Source organism: Anopheles darlingi, chromosome 2, assembly GCF_943734745.1.
Source record: "Anopheles darlingi chromosome 2, idAnoDarlMG_H_01, whole genome shotgun sequence".
In the NCBI taxonomy this organism is placed as follows: domain Eukaryota; kingdom Metazoa; phylum Arthropoda; class Insecta; order Diptera; family Culicidae; genus Anopheles; species Anopheles darlingi.
Window position 1 is genome coordinate 75211057 of NC_064874.1, and position 20826 is coordinate 75231882.

The window sequence follows — 20826 nt, forward strand, 5'->3', positions numbered from 1 at the left end:
GAACGGGATGCGATGCGAGAAGCCCTTCTGGCGGCCCCGTGCCGTATCGAGTACGGCCATCGCACGCACCTGCTGGCGCACCATTTCGGTCGCGAAACCCTTCGGTTTGTACTCCAAATCCGATCGGATGCAGCGCACAAAGTGCGTCCCGCCACTGTTCGGTCCGATCGAGAGGGTTTTGATGAGCTCGAGGCTCGTCGCCCGGAACACACCGGCGATCGTGCGCATCTTGTGCACCTGCGAGTACATCCCCTTCGACAGTGTGTTCATCTTCTTGGCCTTGTTCTTCTCGGCAACCAGGGCCGCACCCCAGCGCTTTTTCTTCGTCGGTTTGTCCGACGGTACACCGAGCGCTTCTTCGGCCGCCATCGTCAGGTTGCCGGTGCGCGAAAGTTGATTCGAGAACATGATCTTAATGATCGGCTCTTCGGAAGCACGCAGCGTCTCGACCATTTCCGGTGGTATAAAGTCACGGTTCTTATCGGCCATATCGCGCGCATCGTACGTCACGCGGCCGGTGTAGTGAGCGACGGTAAACTCGTGCCCGCTGGAACGCTTGATGAAGGGACTCTTGTTCGATTGAATCGAATCGATGATGTAGTTCTGGCCATGGCGGCCACGACTCGCATCGTCGATGTAGCTGAACACACCCTTCGGTTTCGTAAGGATGTGATCCACCGCCAGTTTGTTGTCGTAGTAGTGCAGCGATGCCATCGGAACCTGTTCCTCTTCCTGTGTCGACAAAAGGACATTATGTTAGACAGAATACAAGTCCGCATCTTCACGGTCAGGGCACTTACCATTTCGATCATTTCAAACACAAAGATCCGCTGGTTGTAGAGGTACTGCATCTGTTCGTTGAGCGAATTTACTACCAGCTGATCGATGTGGTTGCGATGGAAACACTCGAACCCAAAGTGATCCGTTATCGTCACGGAATGCTTATCCCCACTACAAAGATCAGCATTAGTCTCTAGTTTTCTATGTTCCAACCGCTACACCACTTACTAGATAGCTCTTCCGAAGGCCAGCTTCTGGTTAACCGTGTTCGTGATCCAATCGACGAGCCGCGTATAGATGGTAGCGGCCAGTACGTCACGCGCATCGCGTGCCTCATCCGCCGTATGCCGACGTCGTTCAGCAGAACCACGCACAATCACGCAGTAATTGAGGAGCGCCCATTGGAACTTCTTCTCGTCCACCTGCAGCAGACTGGCGATCTTACCGATCACCTCGAAGTCCTCCAGCTCCGTCATGCCCTCCGTCTCCTTGAAGCGCACCTCGCCCAGTATCAGAATGGCCGCCAGCGTCCGGTAGATCGTGTCCAGTATGTTCTGCGACAACTCCAACCCCAGCAGCTGCTGTTCGAACTCCTTAAACGATCGCACATTGCCCTGCACATCATCGCGGCAGTACTTCAGTTTATCGGAGCTCATCGCCTCGGAGATGCGCAGATAGCGATAACTGCGGCCCGACTCGAGCGAAAAGTCCTTCAGTCGCTCCTCCGCATCCATCGTGTCGTAGAAGTAGTAAAAAATGTGGAAATTCGAATGATTCCTGGTGGAAAAAAGGAAAAAGGTGCGAAAGGCGGTTTAAATTAAAATTTGAATGCGCGTTTATGAGTTTACGTTCAAAGGTCCAAGCAGTCCCGAACACCAGATGGCGCTGAAACCTTTACGTTACGGTACGTTACGTACCGTTACGCACAAATTATTTCTACGCACACGAAACCAGCGTGCTCGTTTTGAATTGTTTAAGAATAAACACATGTTTAACTTACATATTAGTGGATGAGATGCGCAGCTTCTCCAGCAGATAGACCCAAAAAATGGCTCCGGAAAGTTTACCGCTCGGCCCAAAGGTCATCTGCACCTGCATGATGCTTCGCGTGGAGTTCGGATTGATCGGAGTGCCCGCGTTGGTTAGCGCACAGAGTGCCTTGTAGCCGTTCACGATGCGCTCGTAAACACCGGGATTGCCTTCACCCAGAACGCCCAGATGCTTCATCAGCAGCTTCAAGTTGGTCGTTTTGCCCGAGTAGCTCTCACCGGCCAGAATGATGTGCTGCGGTTCCTCGTGATGCAACATGTCCTGGTACGCACTATCGGCGATCGCAAAGACATGCGGCGCATTATCCGATCGCGATTTGAACATGTACTTCGAATGGAACTGCAAAAAACACAATCAGGGCGTCAGCAGTGACCACTTTAAGAGCCACCTTCCACAACGCCAATACTCACACCACGCACATATTCCGGAATGGATTCGTTGGGGTTCAGCGACACGAGCACATCGCCGACGAACGTGTACGTATTGCCATTCCGATAACGCTGGACAAGCTCCTCCAGAATCGTCTCCTCACTCAGCTGCTCCAGGGCGGCCAAGTCTTCCACGTGCATCTTTTCCGTTCGATTGTCTTCCGTCTTCAACACTCCCCGCATAACGGACACTTCCTCCTTCTTCGTCAGCTGAATGTGCCGAACGGAGTCAGCCATCATCTTGAGCTCTTGACTCAGCTATTGGCAGTTGGCAGAATAGAACCCTTAGGGTCAGGATTCTGGCGGATGTCAGGAACCTCCAGAGGCTACTTACATGATAATCGTTCTCCGGAACTTGCGTCAGGAAAGGATGCTCCACGATCTCCATGATGAACGGTCGATGGTCGGGGTTCTTCTCGAGACACTCGGCGATGAAGTCGTTGTACTCCTGCGTCCAGTTCGATTGCCGGTACAGCGTTGGCGGTGGATTACGGACGATCTGGAACATGGCACGCGTTGCATGCATATCGGCAAACGGTGCCTTACCATCGCCTAGTTCGATCGCCGTAATGCCCAGCGCCCACACGTCCGTCCGATTGTCGTACACGTCCTTATCTGCGAAGGTCGCCAGCATCACGGGACAGTCAATGAACCGATCGCATCGTATTGTTGGAGTTCCGTCATGTTACTTACCGCTCTTGGAGCTAGTGACGACCTCCGGTGCCATCCAGCACGGTGATCCGATACAGGTACCCCGTTTCCCGAGAGTCGTCTTCGTATCGCGGGCCAATCCGTAGTCGGCCAGCTTCACTTCGCCATCGCGCGTCAACAGAATGTTGCTTCCACGGACATCCCGGTGCACGATGTGGTTCTCGTGCAGGTACACCAACGCTTTCGACGCCTCTCGCAGGATGTACGCCAACTGTACCTCGTTCGCGCGTCGATTCGCGACAAACAGCTTCCGGACGACATCGATCACCGGTCCATACTCGCAGTACTATAACAGCAACGATATGCAAACGATAACAAGCCCATCACCGATGAGAGTGACCAAAAAGACTCCTGCAGCTTGATCGCTACTCACCTCCAGTACGAACCAAATCTCGTCACTTTCCCCTGCCGGGCACTTCTTCCGGTAGACGCCATAGAAGTCGAGCAGATTCGCGTGCTTCGAGTGATCGCGCAGTATGCGGAACTCCTCCTGGATGGCGATCTTCGTTTCACCCTCGAACTTTTGCACCTTGATCGCGACACTCTTGTTTCCCGCCTGCGTATCGGTCGCTCGGTACACCTTTGCGCACACGCCACTACCGATCAGCTCACCGAGCGTGTACCGGTTGCCCGGATCGGGCAACGTTTCGATGCGCAAGGTAGCCGCCATCACGTATTCAACGATGCCCAAGTGTCCTTTCGCTCAAACCGATCGAGCAGAGCCGTTCATGAAGAGCTATAGACGACGAGAGTAATGAGTGACTAGAGACGAGAAGATAAATCCATTTAGCCCATTAACACCCAAGGAATCCGCAGTGTCTTTAATAGCGAGAAACTCCCGGGTGCTTGCTGCAGGTTGGAATCTCTATGTGGCCCACCCCCTTCGATCACCCAGTATGTCCTCATTCGATCGTTAGTGATCGAATGGAGAACTGAAAAATATTTATCCTCCACGCTCGATCGACACCCGATCGTGGCACTCTAACTAAGGGAGGCTAGCGCGCAGCTCTTGGCAACCGCTCAAAAGCCCTACCACTAAATGACGATCCATTTGCGGTTTGTGTGACACATCAGGGGAAAATTGCGTGGAGACGAGCTGGAATGTGGCAAGGCTATAAGAGCCCCAGAGACAGAGATAGAGAGAGACACTGGGTGCATCATCATCATCATCATCATCATCATCATCGGAGCGAGACTTAACCGCAACTGGATCGGTGGCTCAGTGCGTCATCGAGGTCGACATTCCTTTTGCAACATTCCAGAGAATGCTGCACGACCGCGGGTCCGATCGAGAATCCGGTTAGTTTGTGTGAGTAATTTGTGGTGTCGAAAGTGATTGTCTGCAGGAAACGCAGAATGGTTTTCCACTTTCCAGGCGATGGTGGCCCTGGTGGCCTGTGGTATCTTGTGGCTTGATTGATTGACTTCACCGATCGCAATGCAGCTCAATCGCTTCATTACGCATCGAGGTAAGAGTCAATCTGCAGCAGCAGGGAAGTCTATTCGACTGATGCCTTTGGTGATAATTGCTAGCTCGCCACACAGACACTTCCGATTGGCCAGGAAAACCCCAGGAGGAAATTTGCGTTGCGTAAACCGACGGACACCAATCGTCATTTCCTGCTTGACGTAACCTGAAGGTTTCTTGTGGGAGCTTCCGCCCTGCCTACCACCCTGGTTCACTAATCCTGTTAAAGTTATTGATTTGTACCCGGGAGGGGAACAGACAGGCGTACAGTCACTGCTTTCCTCATCAACCTCAAGCCGGACTGGCGCCAGCTGTCTTAGTAGAGGGCCTTGAGACTTGAGACACTTTACGGAGTCACAATTGGATCATCTTGCACCGTGGATCGAGCAAGGAATATTCAAACTTACACCGATACACATACACAAGCACACGCACTAGAAGCAAATCGATCTGTGAAGCAATCGATTGTACGAGAGAACAAGAGATTCGTAATGATTTTCCCAATAATTTTCCACCACCGGTTGGGGGCCAAGACGGGGACAGCTCAAACACTCTCAATTCAATCACTTTTTCACTCGACCCCACTCTTTGAGCACCTTCGGCAGGTGTTGTCCTCGACCAGTACGACCGTTAACCGCGGAGCTTCGACGACCACTGACCGGTAGCTGATAGCGCTGCTCACCGGGAAGGCGTAAGGTGAAGCCCCAGCAATGCCCAGCGATGCTAATTCAATTTCCCTTTTACCGGGGGCCCAGGCCAGGGCAAGGCCTCGTTAGGTCTCCCTCTGGCCAAATACTGGCCAAATCGAGGGATTGCGATCGATTGTTGGAGGTCATTTTGGGAGGGAAGGGTGGCTTGGTGGTACGCTGATCACTAGACGACAACGACGACGACGATGAACCAGATTTTGAATCAGGCGCGAATCAGACACCTTCCCTTCTGTTGATTGCGGGGTGTCTGGATCTGGTACCAAACACTCGAACCAGGTGTCGCCCGTGGAAAGCGCACCGCGATTCGGTTCGCGTGGATCATGTTCCCAAGCACGGGACACCATAAATCCTGGAAGGATTGAATTCGGAATCAAATTCGAACTTCATTTAGCTCCCCTGGTTCTGGTTCTTCGCTTTCAACTGCAAGCGGCTTTACAACAACAGCTCGCTACCCTGAACCCCTGTTGCCCAAGTGGCCGCCATAAGCTTATTTGTTGTTTAGTAGCTATTAACCGTTTGTTTCGGGTAATCCCGTACAGGGATCTGGCAGACTCTCCTTGCGTCTTTTGCTCTCTAGGAGCCCAAAGTCAGCAAACCGTAGCAGCCAATCCTTCGATCCGTTTGGACTATCGCATCTTGCTCAGGTTGGCCGTGGCCGTACTTATCGTGATGCTGCAATCTGTTAACTTCTGGGCCAAACAATGAGCAGCTAGAACCAATGATCGAAGGACCCAAAAGGGCGTTCGGTCGCGCGCTCCGCTAGGGAAAAGGTGAGAGCACTCAGGCGCATAATTCGATGATCAGATTAGACCGCTCGCTCGGCCGTTCGGTCGGGCAAAGGATCATTGCCAGGACTGCAATGAATGCGCCGCCGCTATGCTGCGTGCTCTCTTACTACGATACTGTCCTTGCTGGTGCACCGGAGAAAGATCAAAGGAAGCGAGCTTCGGTCCGCAGAGGCCGAGTGCTGCAAGTAAACAAAGAAGCTATCATCCATCGGCAGGAAACAATGATGATTAAAAGGCATCATCGCCGGGAACCCGCCGGAATGATGTTGCACTTCCGTTCTGCACACGGTGCTAGGATAAGATCCACAACACCACCCGAAGGGACCGAAGGCCGCATGAGAATGGGACATAAAACGCTTCGAGAGAGAGATAGAGAAAGCGTTTGGAGAGATGGGAGGATGTAATTAGGTTTGGCTTTGGCTTTGGCCTTTCCAATCGGTTTGTCGATGTAGAGGTCATCAATGGATCAGCAGGATAAGGCACGACGGAGATGTTTAAGGTGTGGGCCGCGCAAGACGTCGTCCGTTGTCGAGCAGGAAACGAATCCAAGGTGGAAAGGATCCTTCGATGCGGTTCATTGCGCAAAAGCCCCGTGGACCGCGGCCTGGAGCATTGATGTTCGCTCGAAGAACCGAAGAACAGATAATCAAAGCTCATGAACGTCATTGTTGCCGTTTGTTGCCTTGACATCTCTGCTGCACATCAGTTTGTCTTTCTCATCCGGTAACGACCCATCCCCGAGAGTACCATTGTGTCAATGAATGAATGAATGAATGAAGGATCGATCGATTGATCGGTGGGGTGGGAGTCTTAAGGGCCAATTGGTCCTCGTAAATGACTCCCACTCGCTCCGGCCAATCCGGATCCGGCCCGGGGATCGGTTTAGCGAATCATGCACGCATCGTTTACGGCTTGATTGATTGACAGTAAATAGTTGTGAATGCGCTACAATTTGCTGCATTTCGCTAAGAAATGATCTATTGTCGCGTCGGTGGAAGGGAAAATGGAGAGTGAGAGATGATGGTGTGCTGTTGTTCGCTCGATTCATTTACGCTTTCTCGTGAAATGTTATGATTTCAAGGTGCTATAGGATGATTTAGGATGTAGGATGATTTTTATGGCATGTTTGACATCCGATCGATCGTAATTCGACCTCTTCGATCTGGTGATCGCAAGTTATCAATGTTTGATAGCCGAGAATGTAAAGAAAATCACACAACATTTTACGCCAGCGCGTTGTGCTGAATATTCCAAAGTAGAAAAATAGCCTGATAAAATGAATTTAAACAATAACAGGAATTTCTATCAACTTCAAGACATTTATGGACTGCATTTCTAACAAGATGACCACACCAATAAATCAATTTGTTGTAATCGTATCGAAGGCAGACCTTAAAACGTTGATAAATCTTCGTTAAATACATTCAAATTCTAAATCTGCACAAATGTATATTAGGATGTTAAGGATAGAATTTTCCTCCAAAAACTATAATCTGTTAAACATCGAAGACATTTAGTTTCAATATTATGCTAGCAATTTGCATACCGAACGATTATAATCGAATTGTTGCCAAATCCATAATAAGTCCTTAATAATTGGTCCTTCCCTATTCATGAAATTTAACGATGAAGAGTTCTTCACCTACAGAAGTAAATAATTCATACTTATCCATGATGAGCAGGCAATTCGTTTCGAAATCATCTTCCTATGTACTGGAAACTATCGAATTGAAGAAAACGCTTTTCATAGTGGTGATACGAAAATAGGTTCTATTATCATGCTAAAACATACAATGTCCTCCTTAAAACGCAAGCAAATAAATAACACGTTGCCTTACACGCTAAGCATCGATCGCTACTAGTGGGACAGAAAGAACGTGAAAGAAAGTGAAAGAGCTACTCCACACGTAAGCCGTTTAGCAGAAGCAGTGGAAAGTATAACGAAAGCGAAGGGGTTCCGTTCGTTCGAAGTTCGGCTCCGATGGCTTAGAAATGGGGAAATGAGGAAATGAGGAACGATGAAATTATACAATATAATACAACTATAAACACCAACACGACCCAGCTAGACAATGCTCGCGTGCACACATCAGCATCATCATCATCATCATCATCATCATCATCATCATCTGTCTCATAATACTGTTCATTAGCTTCATTCGTGCTCCGTTGTTTCCACTTTCGTCACTCGATCGAAGGATCGCTAGGAGGATCGCTCCGTTCAATCCGCCCGCAATCCACGTATGGCATATGGTTTGGCCCCCTCCTCAGTTGCAGACGCTGATCCACTCCTCGATCTCGCAATCGTCGCACTCGACGAAGCAACACCAGTGGAACTTGCAGTTGCACCGATCGACGCGCTTCTCGCGTATCAGATTGTAGCCTCGGCCACAGCACATCGAGGCACATCCTTCGCTGCCACTGCTGGTCCGATTACAGCGCCTTCCTATCGTGCCTGTCGATGATAAAAGGAGAAATTAGAAAAAGAAGATTCTCAACAACCTCAGGAGCGCTTTTGGGGCTTTGCAATCTTACCGGGAATGTCGGACACTTGATCGCGCTCACAAAAGTTCGGTGATCTTTGGTAGTAGAAGAGGGCATTCTCTAGCTTCCGGTTGCCGGTCGAACCACCGCCCAGAGCCATCGGGCCCACTCCACCGGTGAACGAACCGGGGCGCCCCGGGGCAGCACCATTCTGTTGCTGGTGATGATGTTGTTGTTCGCGGGGCCGTCTCGGTGGTCGCTGGTTGCTGACATGCTTTCGCTTCTTTGGCTTACGGTAAACGATCATCGGTGGCCCATTGCCGAGGTTGGACTGGTCGACCAGGATCGCTCGCCGGTACTGCTGCTTCAGGACGCGGCCAACCACGCGGAAGTCCGGTGCCGACTTCCAGCACGTCTTCAGCTGGCAGCTACCGGACATACCGTGGCACTTGCACCGGACCTGCATATTATTGGACACGGCCTGCAGAGAGGGAGAGAGAGAGAAAGGGTTGAGGGTCCGGGCTCTGTGGTCAATTCCTTCATGCGTCGCGGGATTCTTACCCTTCGGCCGGCCCGATTGTTGTGGCGATTAATCTGCGACTGGATGTCGATGCCCTTTTCGCGGGAATCGAGAAACAGCTCGGAAAACTCGACCCCAAACGCCATGTTGTGCGAGCAGCCACCCCACTTCCACCGGCTCGCCTGTTTCGCCTTCATCTTCCGCAAACTGTCACCCTCCTCGAACACGCTGTTGCTCTCGGCAATGGCGTCCAGGAAGCGTAGCTTCTCCTTCTCCAGACTCTCACGCAGCGACTTCGACATACCCTTCCGGTTGACGGACGGGTCGCAACCGCACGAGATGAGCCGTCCCTGGGCGCACGCACGGGCCACACTGTGCGTTACGCCGGCCGCAGCGATCGCGTACGCGAACGCACTTTCCCGGTAGCCTGGTGAGGAAAATGGGAAGGAGGATCGGGAAGAGATAGTTGAAAACCGGATTCGAAGGAAATTATTTGGAAAGTTATGCGTCAGTTAAATCAGTTGAGGAGCACATCGCTATTATGGTCCTTTGTCTATTGGTCAATCAATTTAGAGTTCAAGAAGTGCTTTAAAAAGTTCTTTGAAACTTTTTCATGCTGATTGCACGATTAAAGAAGATGAAAAGATCTATTAAATTATTAAACAGCAGTATTCTAGTAGCTAATGACGATAATACCAATGTTTGCTTAGGTAAATTTCATTCTCATGATCTACCTGGTATTAGATTATTAATACGCGAAAAAAAAACCCAAAATACAACGAGTGCATCTAGTGCTTGACAAGAGCATAATCCCAATACCGTTTATTGGATGAAATTCAAATGTACAAAAATCCCAAACGATAATCGGTGATAATTCCAAACGCAACGTAACATTTCCTGCAGGCGAAACAACAGCAACAATCAAGCTCATTTCATCGGGCGCAATCATTGCGCTGCTGCCCGAGAAATCATTATCAATCGTCTCGGTACATTCGGAATTCGAAGGCTTTCTCACGGCCACTGGCCCCAAAAGGGTCCCAGTTACCGGCGGCGGATATTTGAGGAATGTTCCTCTTCGTGCCTCTCCCCTGGCGCGGCCACAGAGAACCTTATCGCTGTAAGCATTTTCATTGCTCATTGTCAACACCCTCCCCGGGCGTGCTGCCCGCGAGTGGTAAATTGCATCGCGACCAAACTGACAGCATAAGCATCTGCGCTTGTCGGATGGAGATGGAGAACCGAAGCCAAGAGCCAAGAGGTCTGGTCAATTTTATCTTCACGTTTCGTAACTCAACTTGCGATGGGCCGGCCGGCCGGCTTCGGCTAAGGGCGAAAGCGACGGCCAAAGAGTTATCCAGTGATTGTGTGCGGTGTGCGCTCCCGGTCTCCCCTAACAAAGCAAATAAATTCACCCAACTACATGATCAGATCACATCAAATCAGATATATCGCGGCAATATGTGGCGAAGGTAGCTCCCAGTCCCAGTCGTTGTCTTCACTGTCGCCGTTCTCTCTCTCCTGTTGCGATCGATTGCGTTGCAACGACATTCAGTTCGGGTTCTGGACCTCTGGTTTGTGTGCAGCCGCTCCTGTGTATGGTTTGATCCAGATCGCCAGTGGAACGACAACCAGACTAAAGACGAGCTCAAGATCGACTGTCCTCGCTGTCGTCGTCGTCGTCGTCGTCGTCGTGGCCTTATTTATGCACGTTCGATTCCACATTCAAAAAGGACCCGTACACAAAATGACATTTATTTACAATCAGCGTGCTGATCGAAGAAGGTGGAGCTGCTTGAGCTGCTGCTGCCGAGGAGCAACTTTATCATACAATGTGCACCATCCCACCGCAGAGTGTGGTTTGTGATCACGAATCGACACCATTTGGGTGCGGTTGCGGTCGCGAGGGAAGATGGTGTTATTAATTTGATTGACCAAAAGTCAACCTAGCTCCGATCCGATAGAACCGACACTAGATCGCCCTTTTGGGTCCATTCTCCGGCAATACGGATCGGGTAGAGTGATTGCAACAGATCCTCTCCCCGTTTCGCTTCGAGTTTCTCTGTCTCTGTTTGTTGCATTGGATTCTACTCCTTTTCGGCTCACGCGGCAGACACAACAACCGCAGCAACCGGGACGACCACGCCAAGACGACATCGTGCAAAGCCTCCAGCCTCCTATCAACTTCAACTTTGCTGGCAGATTGTAATAAATAATTCAAAAATCACCCGCCACAACTACACCATATCGCGAACCGTCAGCGGTGGCAGTGGCAGTGGCAGGCATCGCAAGACGTCGCATCGGATCGACTGGAAGGATGCTGCGGTCCCGAGCCCGAGTCAACAGTTTTCAATTTAATTTCCATACAAATGAAATAAAATTTATTGGCTGATTGTTTTCGGATTTTCCGTCCCCGAGCGCCGTTTTGCCGGTGCTGGAAGAGGGTTGGCCGAGTGGGGGCCACTTCCGCTTCCACCGTGTATTCCACCGCGAGGGTGAGCGTGTGATGCGACATCTTGTCTGTCGTTTTAGCGAACGACGTCTTGACGACACGACGGCGGCGGTGGCGGTGGCGGTGGCGAGGGTGTTGAGGGCGATCCTCTTCTCGATCGTGCATCTTTACGGTCGCGGTTGTCACGATCGATTGGTGGAGACGGTGGTGGTCGCTCGCGGGCCTGAACCGTCCACTAAACCGTATTCGTCGTCGTCGTCGTCGTCGGTGGAATCGCGCATCAGAAACAACAACGCGAGGCTTAGGCTATTGAATGAATTAAAGGGAAGCAAAAGTGCTGAACCACAGAACGGCAGCGGTAACGGACGGACTGTTCGGTGGTTCCACAGGACAGGAAGACGGATCGATAGACGGAGTGGCTAAGGCTAAGGATGTGCGCTAACGAGCGGTTAACATTTGTTGTCGTGTCATAACAGATCCGAATCCGATCCGATGTTTTTGGGACAGAGAGATTTGAGATGGTATTCACTCGGGTTTATGAAGCATTAACGATCTAGAAGCATCGATGCAGTCAATAAACGTTGCTCCTGATTGATTCTTATCGAGTTGGTAGCATTTGGACGAGAATTAAAGTTCATTTTCTTCCTTCTAAGTTCAGGATTGCTTTGAAGTCAATAGTTTTTATCCTCCACTGTTAATACTTTGATGTTATTTATCACAAGTTCGAAAATATTTCAGCACGTATACCATTTTTACGAAGCTATTTTAGTACTTACGTTATCTAAAATACCTCAGCATCTCTCATGCTGCTCCAGAAATGTTGTGCACTCTTCCGAATTCCTTGTTTGTAGATAAATTAATGCTTTTTGAATATTTTTTTGGCTTGCAAAAATTGGCAATTAAAGAATCTTTCTTTTACCTTTAAATTTATTAATTAAAGAAAGAAGTGTATGCTTCTTTTTGATTTCTACGGTGTACTTCTATGGTGTTAGCAAAAGGTAAACTTAAACGTTACCTTAATGTTGAGTACAACAGACAGCCTTTTAATGTTGAGCACACCAGAAAGATTTTATGTGTTTAAAATGCTTAAAATGTTTCCTTGTTTCATTTCTTTGAAAACTATTTCAATAATTACTACACATGATATTTTTTTAATACCTGACAAGCAGTATTCGTAGCGAGGTTTTCATTGCAAAACATTTTATTCTTCAGCGATACCCAAGGAATATTGAAAAAAAAATGAGATACTCACGACATCATTACAATTATCAAGTATTTCAATCAATCAAATAATCCAGTTTATTTTCCATGAAACCAAGCCTAAGACATACAGCTTCCCTTCACAAATCGCCAGCAGTGATCCCACTACAAATTGATATCAATCATTGCTGTCTTCATTAGGTTTCTTTGCCCCGCGGGGTCATCCCGTTGCACGGCCATCAACATCGGCACCAGAACTCGTTCGCCCTGATTCCGAAGGGGGAACCATTAAAGTGAGGCTCGCAGCTCATGTGTGAACAGCACCGGTGTAATCGTAGACCACCCCATAATCGGCCATCTATGGTCAGCCCGCAGGGCTAGGACACATTTTCTCCTTTCACGCCGACCCCCCAACGGTACTTACTTACGGACAGCGCTACGGCGAGCGGCGAATCGTGAACAGCGATCACAATCGCACAAATCCCCCGATGTGGATTCACTATCGGCGATCACTAAGTGCCGATTTTGCGAAATCAATCCAATGGAAAAGGATGTTGATTATGATGATGATGATGATTGCAGCATATGCCCTAACCCCGAGTTGCGGGCTAATGATTTCGCTTATCCGCGAGCACATTACAATGCTCCTCGAACACCTTGGGACGATGTTACGAACGAGCGAACGAACGAACGAAAACCACCGGAAGCGATATCGCAGGCCCACCTTTACCCCCTCATCCGCTGGTCGTGAGAGTAGGTTAAGCAAATATAGTGAGCAAATAGCGGCACCAGAGATACGCCAAAGTCGAAGTCGAACGCACGCTGCACCCTCGGCTCAGTGAACCGATTGTTCCGTTACAACATCACAATCCGCGTGGCTCAATCCGTAGCCTAGCATCCCTCCCTAAAAGGTCGAATTCTAACCATTCTCTCCTCTTCACCAGGGCAGCAGAATCTCAAGATTGTTGACTCGCAGCAGGAGCCGCCGTCCTCCTCTTATCGCGGAAGGGAAAGTGCTGACGACCGTTGATGCGACGTCACACATTAGGCCACTCGAATGGAGAGGGGAAAGAGGGGTCGGGTGGCTCCTTGCACAGGCCAACATCAAAGCAAGTGCAGACGCACACACACACCGCGGGCCGATAAGTACATTTAAATGTATTCATCCCCGTCGTCGTCGTCGTCGTCGTCTGCGACATAAGTGGCCAGCCAGCCAGCTAGAGCGCCACCGGGATCACCGGCACCGATGGTTTCGGGTACAGTTCCGGAAGCAGTGTCATTGTTTCAGGCCTCCCTCCCGTGACGATGCTGTACTTGGGCGCGCGCGTCTGCACTTCATCCGAATCTGGTCGGCCCGGGGGATTGATCGATCGTTGTTCACTCGTTCGTTTGATCGATCGATTGCATTGATCGATGCAAAACAAGACGGCGGCAACAGGCAACGGTTTCCGTCCATCCATCCATCCATCCATTCCGCCATTCGTGGTGCATAAATTGTCTTCTGCAAGGATGCGCGTTCAAATGTCACCTCCAACGGACTGGCCTTTGACAAACTGTACGCGCCCACCATGTCGCCGCTGTTGACGACGACGATCGACGACGATCGCCGGATGACAAATTATGTTCAGCGCGATTTACATTCGCCAATCTGGCCACCGGGTGGAAGGGCACACGGAACACACATTTACATCAATTTATACATTCGAGTTTGATGTTTCATTTCACTGTCAGTGGTGAGTGGGGGGCCCGGCTTGCAACCGCTTGAACGATTGATTGCTCACCGATTGACTGACTGACTGACTGACTGACGGACGGACTGGCATATGAGGTTGGCTTCGTTGAATGAGATGCACTCCCGGTACGACGACGACGACGACGACGATGGACCTTCCGGTTGACAATTGAATGGAGCATTCGGGGCTTGACTCGTGGCTTTCACTCGTCGGAACGAGCCACAAGAAGAGAACCGCCATCGTCAATCGTCTTGACAGTTCCCATGAGAGCGGGGGGAAAGGCATTCGACGACGAGGTGATGAAATGTATGTTTCGACCTTTCCACCACCGACGACGACGACAACGACAACGACGACGACGACCAATCGGAAGTTGATGGTGAGAACGTCGTCGTGGTTGAAATATGAGCTCGATAGAACCGTGAAGATGAAGATGTCCAGCCCTGGCAGGAACGGCAATTATTTGGAAGGATCCTTGAAGGTGTCCTCCATTGTCCTGTCCGTTGCTATGCCGACGTTCGTCCATTTTGGTGGCGTAAGTGTGAAAGGAACACAATCAGGGTGCGTGTGTGTCCGATTGAATTTCGAAGAATTTCGAAGAATGTCGAAGGTGAAACTATGCTATGCTAATGAGTGCTCATGCTTTTATCCTCTTCGCTTCTCAATGTGCGGTCACAACGAACACAGAGAGAGAAAAAAAAGCCACAAAATGGCTCGAAAGATGATGACACCCATGGAGGGGAAAATGAAAAATCATCCCAACCATCGGATCGTCGGTTGTCGTCGGAATTTTAATTTACCATAAATTTACCAATTTCTCCAATGTCGTCTCCCAAGACCTCACCGGTACAAAAAAGGCATAACCAAGGGTCCCTTGCCCTGTTGGTCCGGTGGCCTAGACAGCATGACAGCATGACCGCATTTGCTCGATGCAGCAACAGCTTCCTCTTTCCGTTCGGGTTCGGGAAGAAAAGTTAGACAAAACGCGCGGGACTCTTATGACTCGTAAGCGCATTGGTTACGGCCATCCCCAGGGGCCACCAGGGGACAGAAGACAAAGGGAGAAAGGGAGAGAGAGTGAAGCGAAGCGACCGATCGTCGTGTGTGATCGTCGACAGAGGCAGCTGGCTGGCCGATGGTACTACACATACCTCTCTTGAGCATACTGGAGGTGTGCGGATTGCGGCTACGGGTGCTGAGCGAGGAGCAGTTCCAACGATGCCACTGGAACTGATACTGGCACTCGCGCACTCCCTGCTCCAGTCCCTCGATGGCGGCCGCCGTCACGTCACTCGCCCGATAGCACAGCTCCAGCTGATCGCGTGTCAATCCCGGCACCGTCCGGCACGTTGCCCGGACATCCGGCAATCCCTGTGCACTAAATATCCACCAAGGAGAAGGAGAAAGAGAAAGAAAGAGAGAGAAAAACGAGAAAGAGAAAAAGAAAAAGGAGGCCATTAGTGATCCGAGGAGGTGATTTCAATTTAATATTTACATTCGCTGATCGCGTAAGCAACGAGCACTACAACAAGCACACATGCACACAGACAGAACAGGACGAGTGTGTGGCCACGATCACGGCCACGGTGAAGGTGCGCGCTAATTTGCCGATCGTTAAAGGCTAATGGTCGGCCAATTAATAATGTCACACGGATAAATTATGCTTCCTGGCAGGCCGGCAACATGCAACACACCACCCCTATCCGATGCTCACACTACGACGACGACGACGACCGAAGGTGGCACCCACTTTTCGGGGGTGCAGTCATTAATAAGTGCAGCAGCACGAGAGTCCGGCCAACGCTAGGGCAACGTGTGCCAAGGAATTCGGGAATTTCGTGCGCCACCGACTACGGCCGAGTGGAGTACGGCAGCGATGCAAAATGGGTGAAGGTGAGGTTAGAATTAATCTTATCAATTAGCTCCTCGGGGTGTGTGTGCGTGTGCATGGTGTGGCCGCAAGCGCGCAGACACCGGCGAAAGCATTGCGCATTAATCCGCACCTAATTGGTGTCAACGGGTGAGTTATGAGTCAATCATTAGCGCACACATTCTGGTGCTGCTGCCCTGGTTGGTTCAAGCGCAGCGCGCAGTTCCATGTCTGCGGATCTGCGATCTCTCTCTTTTGTGCGCTTGTTGCATGCAGATGCAGCAGCAGCAGGATTTCTCCACGAAATTTAGACGCGACTCGAAGCGAAGGCGCGCGAAAAGAGCGAAAAGGCGACGAAAAGGCATCGAAAAGGGAAGCTGAAAAGGAAGCTCCAAGGCTGTTCGCCCTTGTGTTTGTGGGCTTTGCTTCCTCCTTCCTGGGAGGACCATTCATCTTGCGCTGCTGTCAACACGCTGTCTGCGGATTGTCCCCGTGAGTCGTCGATCGGTGAGATCGGTTCCCACCGTTCGCGAAATCCTTTGGTCTGGGAAGGATCCGTTCGATTCGATTTCGGGGTTAGTAACGATGACGACGACGACGATGACGATGGCATTCAATCATAATTGCCAGCGAGGACGCGTGTGACGTGAGACGCGCCCGAGGTTTTTCGCACTAGATTCCGCGATCGCGATGCGCGATCCCCATTTGTTTGCTCCAAACGATGCTCCTACTGCTCGTCCTCTTCAGCCTAAGATGCAGCACACGGGAAGGTAGTCGCGCGGTCCTTTGGGGTATAAACAAATTCCTCTACTCCTTCTGCTGCTGTTGCTTCTTGCTTTCTGCCCACAACCGCAAATCGGGAATCCATCCGAGAGGCCATTCGAGGCCGTGAGAACCGCGGAGGCATTCCGACAGATACTCGCCACAACGGACCAAGAAGGAGCCAATCTTGGACGGACCAAATATTTGACATTCCCGGCCGGAGTTTTGCCCCGGGGGGGAGGAAAGATCGCGAGGTCCTAGCAGCGGGATTCCTCACGGTGCTACTAGTACCAGCGCGTACTGTAACGGGAATCCACGCCAAGAGCCAACGGAGATCAGAGATGTGCCCGTAGTTATGGCCGCGACCTGTGGACGCCACGTCGAATCGATTTCTAGGGGACCGCGACCGATAGGATAGGACGCCATTCCTAAGCTTTCCTACCAAGCGAACGTTCCAGCAGCAGCGGCAGCAGCAGCAGATGCACTCCCCAATCCGTCGCCTTTTGTCGGACCAATTAGTCATCCTCCTCCTTGGGTGCGCAACGCTGCCTACCGCCTGGGAGTTGCGCGTTTTGGCATTCCTTACGTCGCACAACCCCGGGAGTCCCCGATTCCCCCATTCCTGCCATTGGAGTGAACCGGACCAACGGACCGCATCGTCGTCACATCGTTTGCGCGCCTTTGCGGTGGAGAAAATAATCACTCCATTAAGGAATTTATGCTCATGCTCGCACGCCACCACCATCAGCACCACCGTCAGCACCTTGCAGATAATGTAGCGTTTGAAACTCTATACTAATTGCGCGCGCGATCACTGGACCCCTCGGTTGGTGTCGACGATTTGGTGCCGGCATGGAACGCTGTTTTCGGGATCGCTGTTGCGGTTGCGACATTCCATCGCGTTGCGCATCTCACGCCACTCGGGACCCTTATGTGGGAACCCAGGTCCGGTCATCTGCAGGGCACGAGATTGAGATCGATTCTTGCTCCCGAAATCCGCCTGATGGCCTTATTGGTCAGCTGCGCCTTTGTGCAGAGTTTTGTGAACACTAGTCCACAAAGTTTCGGGGTAATCGGACATCGGAACCGGAACCGATACGTCCGCAAAGCGATACTATTAATCTCGGAAACTGAAATCAGGAACAGAAACAGCAGCAGCAGCAGCAGCGAACTCCAGGACCAGCGTAAAAGCTCGATATCGAATGTCAACCTCATCGCCAGAGGAAGGGACGCCCTTTAGGGCTTTGCCAGGAGACACCAAAAGACGTCTCCGTCTTCGTCGTCGTCACGGGACACCCGGGAACCCGCGTGCGTGCCCGATGGATGTCATTAATCCCTTCGGATCATGTCGTTTCACCCCGAAAGCCACGTCGCCGTTGCGTTCTCGTCGTCGTTTGCGTTGTGCCGTTTATCGCGCTGCATCTTCATCTTGATACCACGGATGGAAACGGTGAATACGGTGGCCTCGAGGCAGCCCGAGGTCCCGCCGTAGAGCCTTTGGCAAGGGCCCTGATTGATATCACTAGACTAGACGCTGTCTCGCTGTGTGGTGGTGTCTCATTTGTGCGCAATCCCTCCTGGTCGTCGTCATCGTCCGTCTCTCATCGACACGGTTCCGTAGCCGTCACGTCAGTGGCCGAGATTTGCCGAGAGATCGATCGTAATCCGGCAAACCGGAACCGCGTGCCCGTGCGCGCGTGTGTGTGCATGTATGTCTGTCCGTTTGGTGCATCCTTGCACCGCACGGGACGGGAGGAATACCAGACTCCTTATCGCAGCGAGTCAATCTGATGGGAACCGAAAATTCGGCGATTTCGGACCGAAGATAAGTCCGCCGTCGCCCGGGAACTCGGAGACCACTTCCGTCTCGACTGCAGAACTGCAAACGTCGATGCCGATGTGATGTCTGCATGTGTGTGTGTGCGTGTGTGTGTGTGTGTGTGTGCGCGCACGTGAGTCTGTAATGTGCAGATTTGTATGCATCGTCGGTAGTACTGCTGCTGCAGCTTCATTTGCTCCAAAAGAAGAGGAAGGATGGCTCCAAGACGCCAAGCGTTGCGGCGCTTTGCAGTAGATGCACAACAACGACGCGTCCGCCCCGCAGTGCTTTATGATGATTTCGTAACAAATTTCCTGTTGAATGGTTTATGGTCGGCGGCATGCTGCACGAATGATTTACGGGCTGATTACGATTTACCCGCTGCGGCCGCTCCGAACCCTGTGGCGGTCCCTTTTTTGGCCAGCTTGTGGCGTGTGGCAACGGGCATGGGTATGGGCATGGGCATGTGCATCGGTACCTACTAGCCAGCCAGCTCGCCAGCCAGCCAGGCTGCTGCTCGTGCTGCTCCGAGTGTCCAGTTTTGGCAAGCGCTCAAAAACCCCTTGCTGATAAAGCATGATTAATGTGACGAAGAGTGCAGCAGCAGCAGCAGCAGCAGCAGCATAGTTGTGGTGGATGCCATTGAACCTTAGAACTTAGGACTTAGCCCCAGTGCCAAAGGAACGATAAAGTCCACGTCACGTACGAGGCAAGGCAAAACAGGGGAAGGGGTTAGTGTTACGTAAAGCTGCTTGATAGATGGAGCGCCATCCTTTCATCCTTGTGAGTATGGTCAGTCCGCTGACAGGAGTTGAAACCGTTCTGCTCAACCGTTGTGGTTGTTGTTGTGTAAATTTATTTCTTCCACACAAGACAAATCGGTCCTCGGTGCTCTACTTTGCTGTTCCTGGCACACTCTGATGCCTTCGTTCGTCTTACTGCAAGTTGTTTTGCTATATTTTGGACAACACATTTCGACCACTTTTTTGAGGTTATGTGCTCCTGTCAAACACTAGAGATGAATGGAGAGCAACGATTACGTGCTTCTCGTCTCGCGAATTTCATGTGCAAACGATCTGGTTGGATGTCTTTAAATCTCCGACTACTACAACCCCTCGGATGCTTACCTTTGCGCCAGTGTCAGCAACCACAACCAAAGCGACAGCCAGGGGGCACCGTAACGCCCTTCACTCATTGCTCGTCCTGAATGTTTCTGTAAGGATCACCACCGCACTAACTCCCCTGCTAATACACCAAGGATCGGTTAATCCTCTCGTCGAGCCTCTCGTCGTCGTCGTCGTCGTCGTCTCTAGCGCCTTAATCCATTCGGTGTTCCGTGTACCGAGCGGCCAATCACTGTGCACTTCGGGCATCGCGCAACCTCACGGATATACCTCACGGATACTCCGGACTTCACTACAGGACACACACACACACACGCACAACCAGCTATACACAGGATACTAAACTACACGAGGATCTGTCAACCAGTGTCAAGTCAAGTCGATCACTTCCCGATTCAGCACGCGATCCGGGACCACCACGGAACCGGGACCACCGTTTTACACGTCACCTAGCCCAACATCAACGACTCGTCGTTGGCGTCGTTGTCGTCGCTGTCGTCGAATACCAGCATCACCGGTGGTGATCGTGACAGTTGTCGCCATCGGAGCGCCTCGAGGCTCTTCTCGCTAATCGCTCATGAAACTGAAGGAATGGTGAGCGGTTGGCGAAGGAATTTCTCGAATCCCTTCCTTCCACCACCCACACTACCTCCCAGTACACACACAGACACACACACGCGCGCTGGGTGAGAAATGAACCCACAATCCACGGCTGACCACACAGCGATCGCGCCTTGATCGCTCACTACTGCGTCCGTGCTCACTGTTGCTGCCGCTGCTGCTGCTGTCCGAAGGCAAAGAGATCCGTTTTGGGTTTTTCGTTCCGATTGGTTGAACGCTTTGCTGGACTGGAAGCTTCAACCCCCGTCGTCGTCGGCGTCGTCGTCAGTCGATCGTTCCTCTGTTCCGCAGAGGGTGTCTTGCTACTGA

The 20826-nt window shown here is 51.2% G+C and overlaps 2 protein-coding genes across 7 annotated transcripts in view; both read right to left on the bottom strand.

The window, feature by feature from the left end:
* The window catches only part of LOC125949612 (neither inactivation nor afterpotential protein C), a 67901-nt gene that overhangs the window by 2232 nt on the left and 44843 nt on the right, over positions 1–20826 (bottom strand). Inside the window, exons 1-9 of one of the 6 annotated variants that reach the window (XM_049676810.1) lie at positions 5034–5084; positions 3343–3731; positions 2952–3255; positions 2593–2873; positions 2241–2516; positions 1781–2169; positions 1009–1557; positions 801–951; positions 1–732 (exon numbers count right to left, since the gene is read on the bottom strand). The exon at positions 1–732 is cut by the window's left edge and continues 277 nt beyond it. In XM_049676810.1, the coding sequence (XP_049532767.1) occupies positions 1–732; positions 801–951; positions 1009–1557; positions 1781–2169; positions 2241–2516; positions 2593–2873; positions 2952–3255; positions 3343–3639 (2979 nt within the window). In that variant the 5' untranslated portion in view covers positions 3640–3731; positions 5034–5084. Of the gene's footprint in view, positions 733–800; positions 952–1008; positions 1558–1780; positions 2170–2240; positions 2517–2592; positions 2874–2951; positions 3256–3342; positions 3732–4844; positions 5085–20826 lie in introns of those variants that run through there. The other 5 variants (XM_049676812.1, XM_049676809.1, XM_049676808.1 and 2 more) reach the window with 5 other exon arrangements.
* LOC125949650 (protein Wnt-10b) lies at positions 8203–20004 on the bottom strand. The gene is made up of 6 exons (XM_049676906.1): positions 19900–20004; positions 15473–15699; positions 8981–9366; positions 8627–8900; positions 8471–8587; positions 8203–8390 (listed from the first exon to the last, which is right to left on the bottom strand). The coding sequence occupies exons 1-6, from the start codon at positions 19965–19967 to the stop codon at positions 8203–8205; spliced, it is 1260 nt and encodes a 419-aa protein (XP_049532863.1). The 5' UTR covers positions 19968–20004.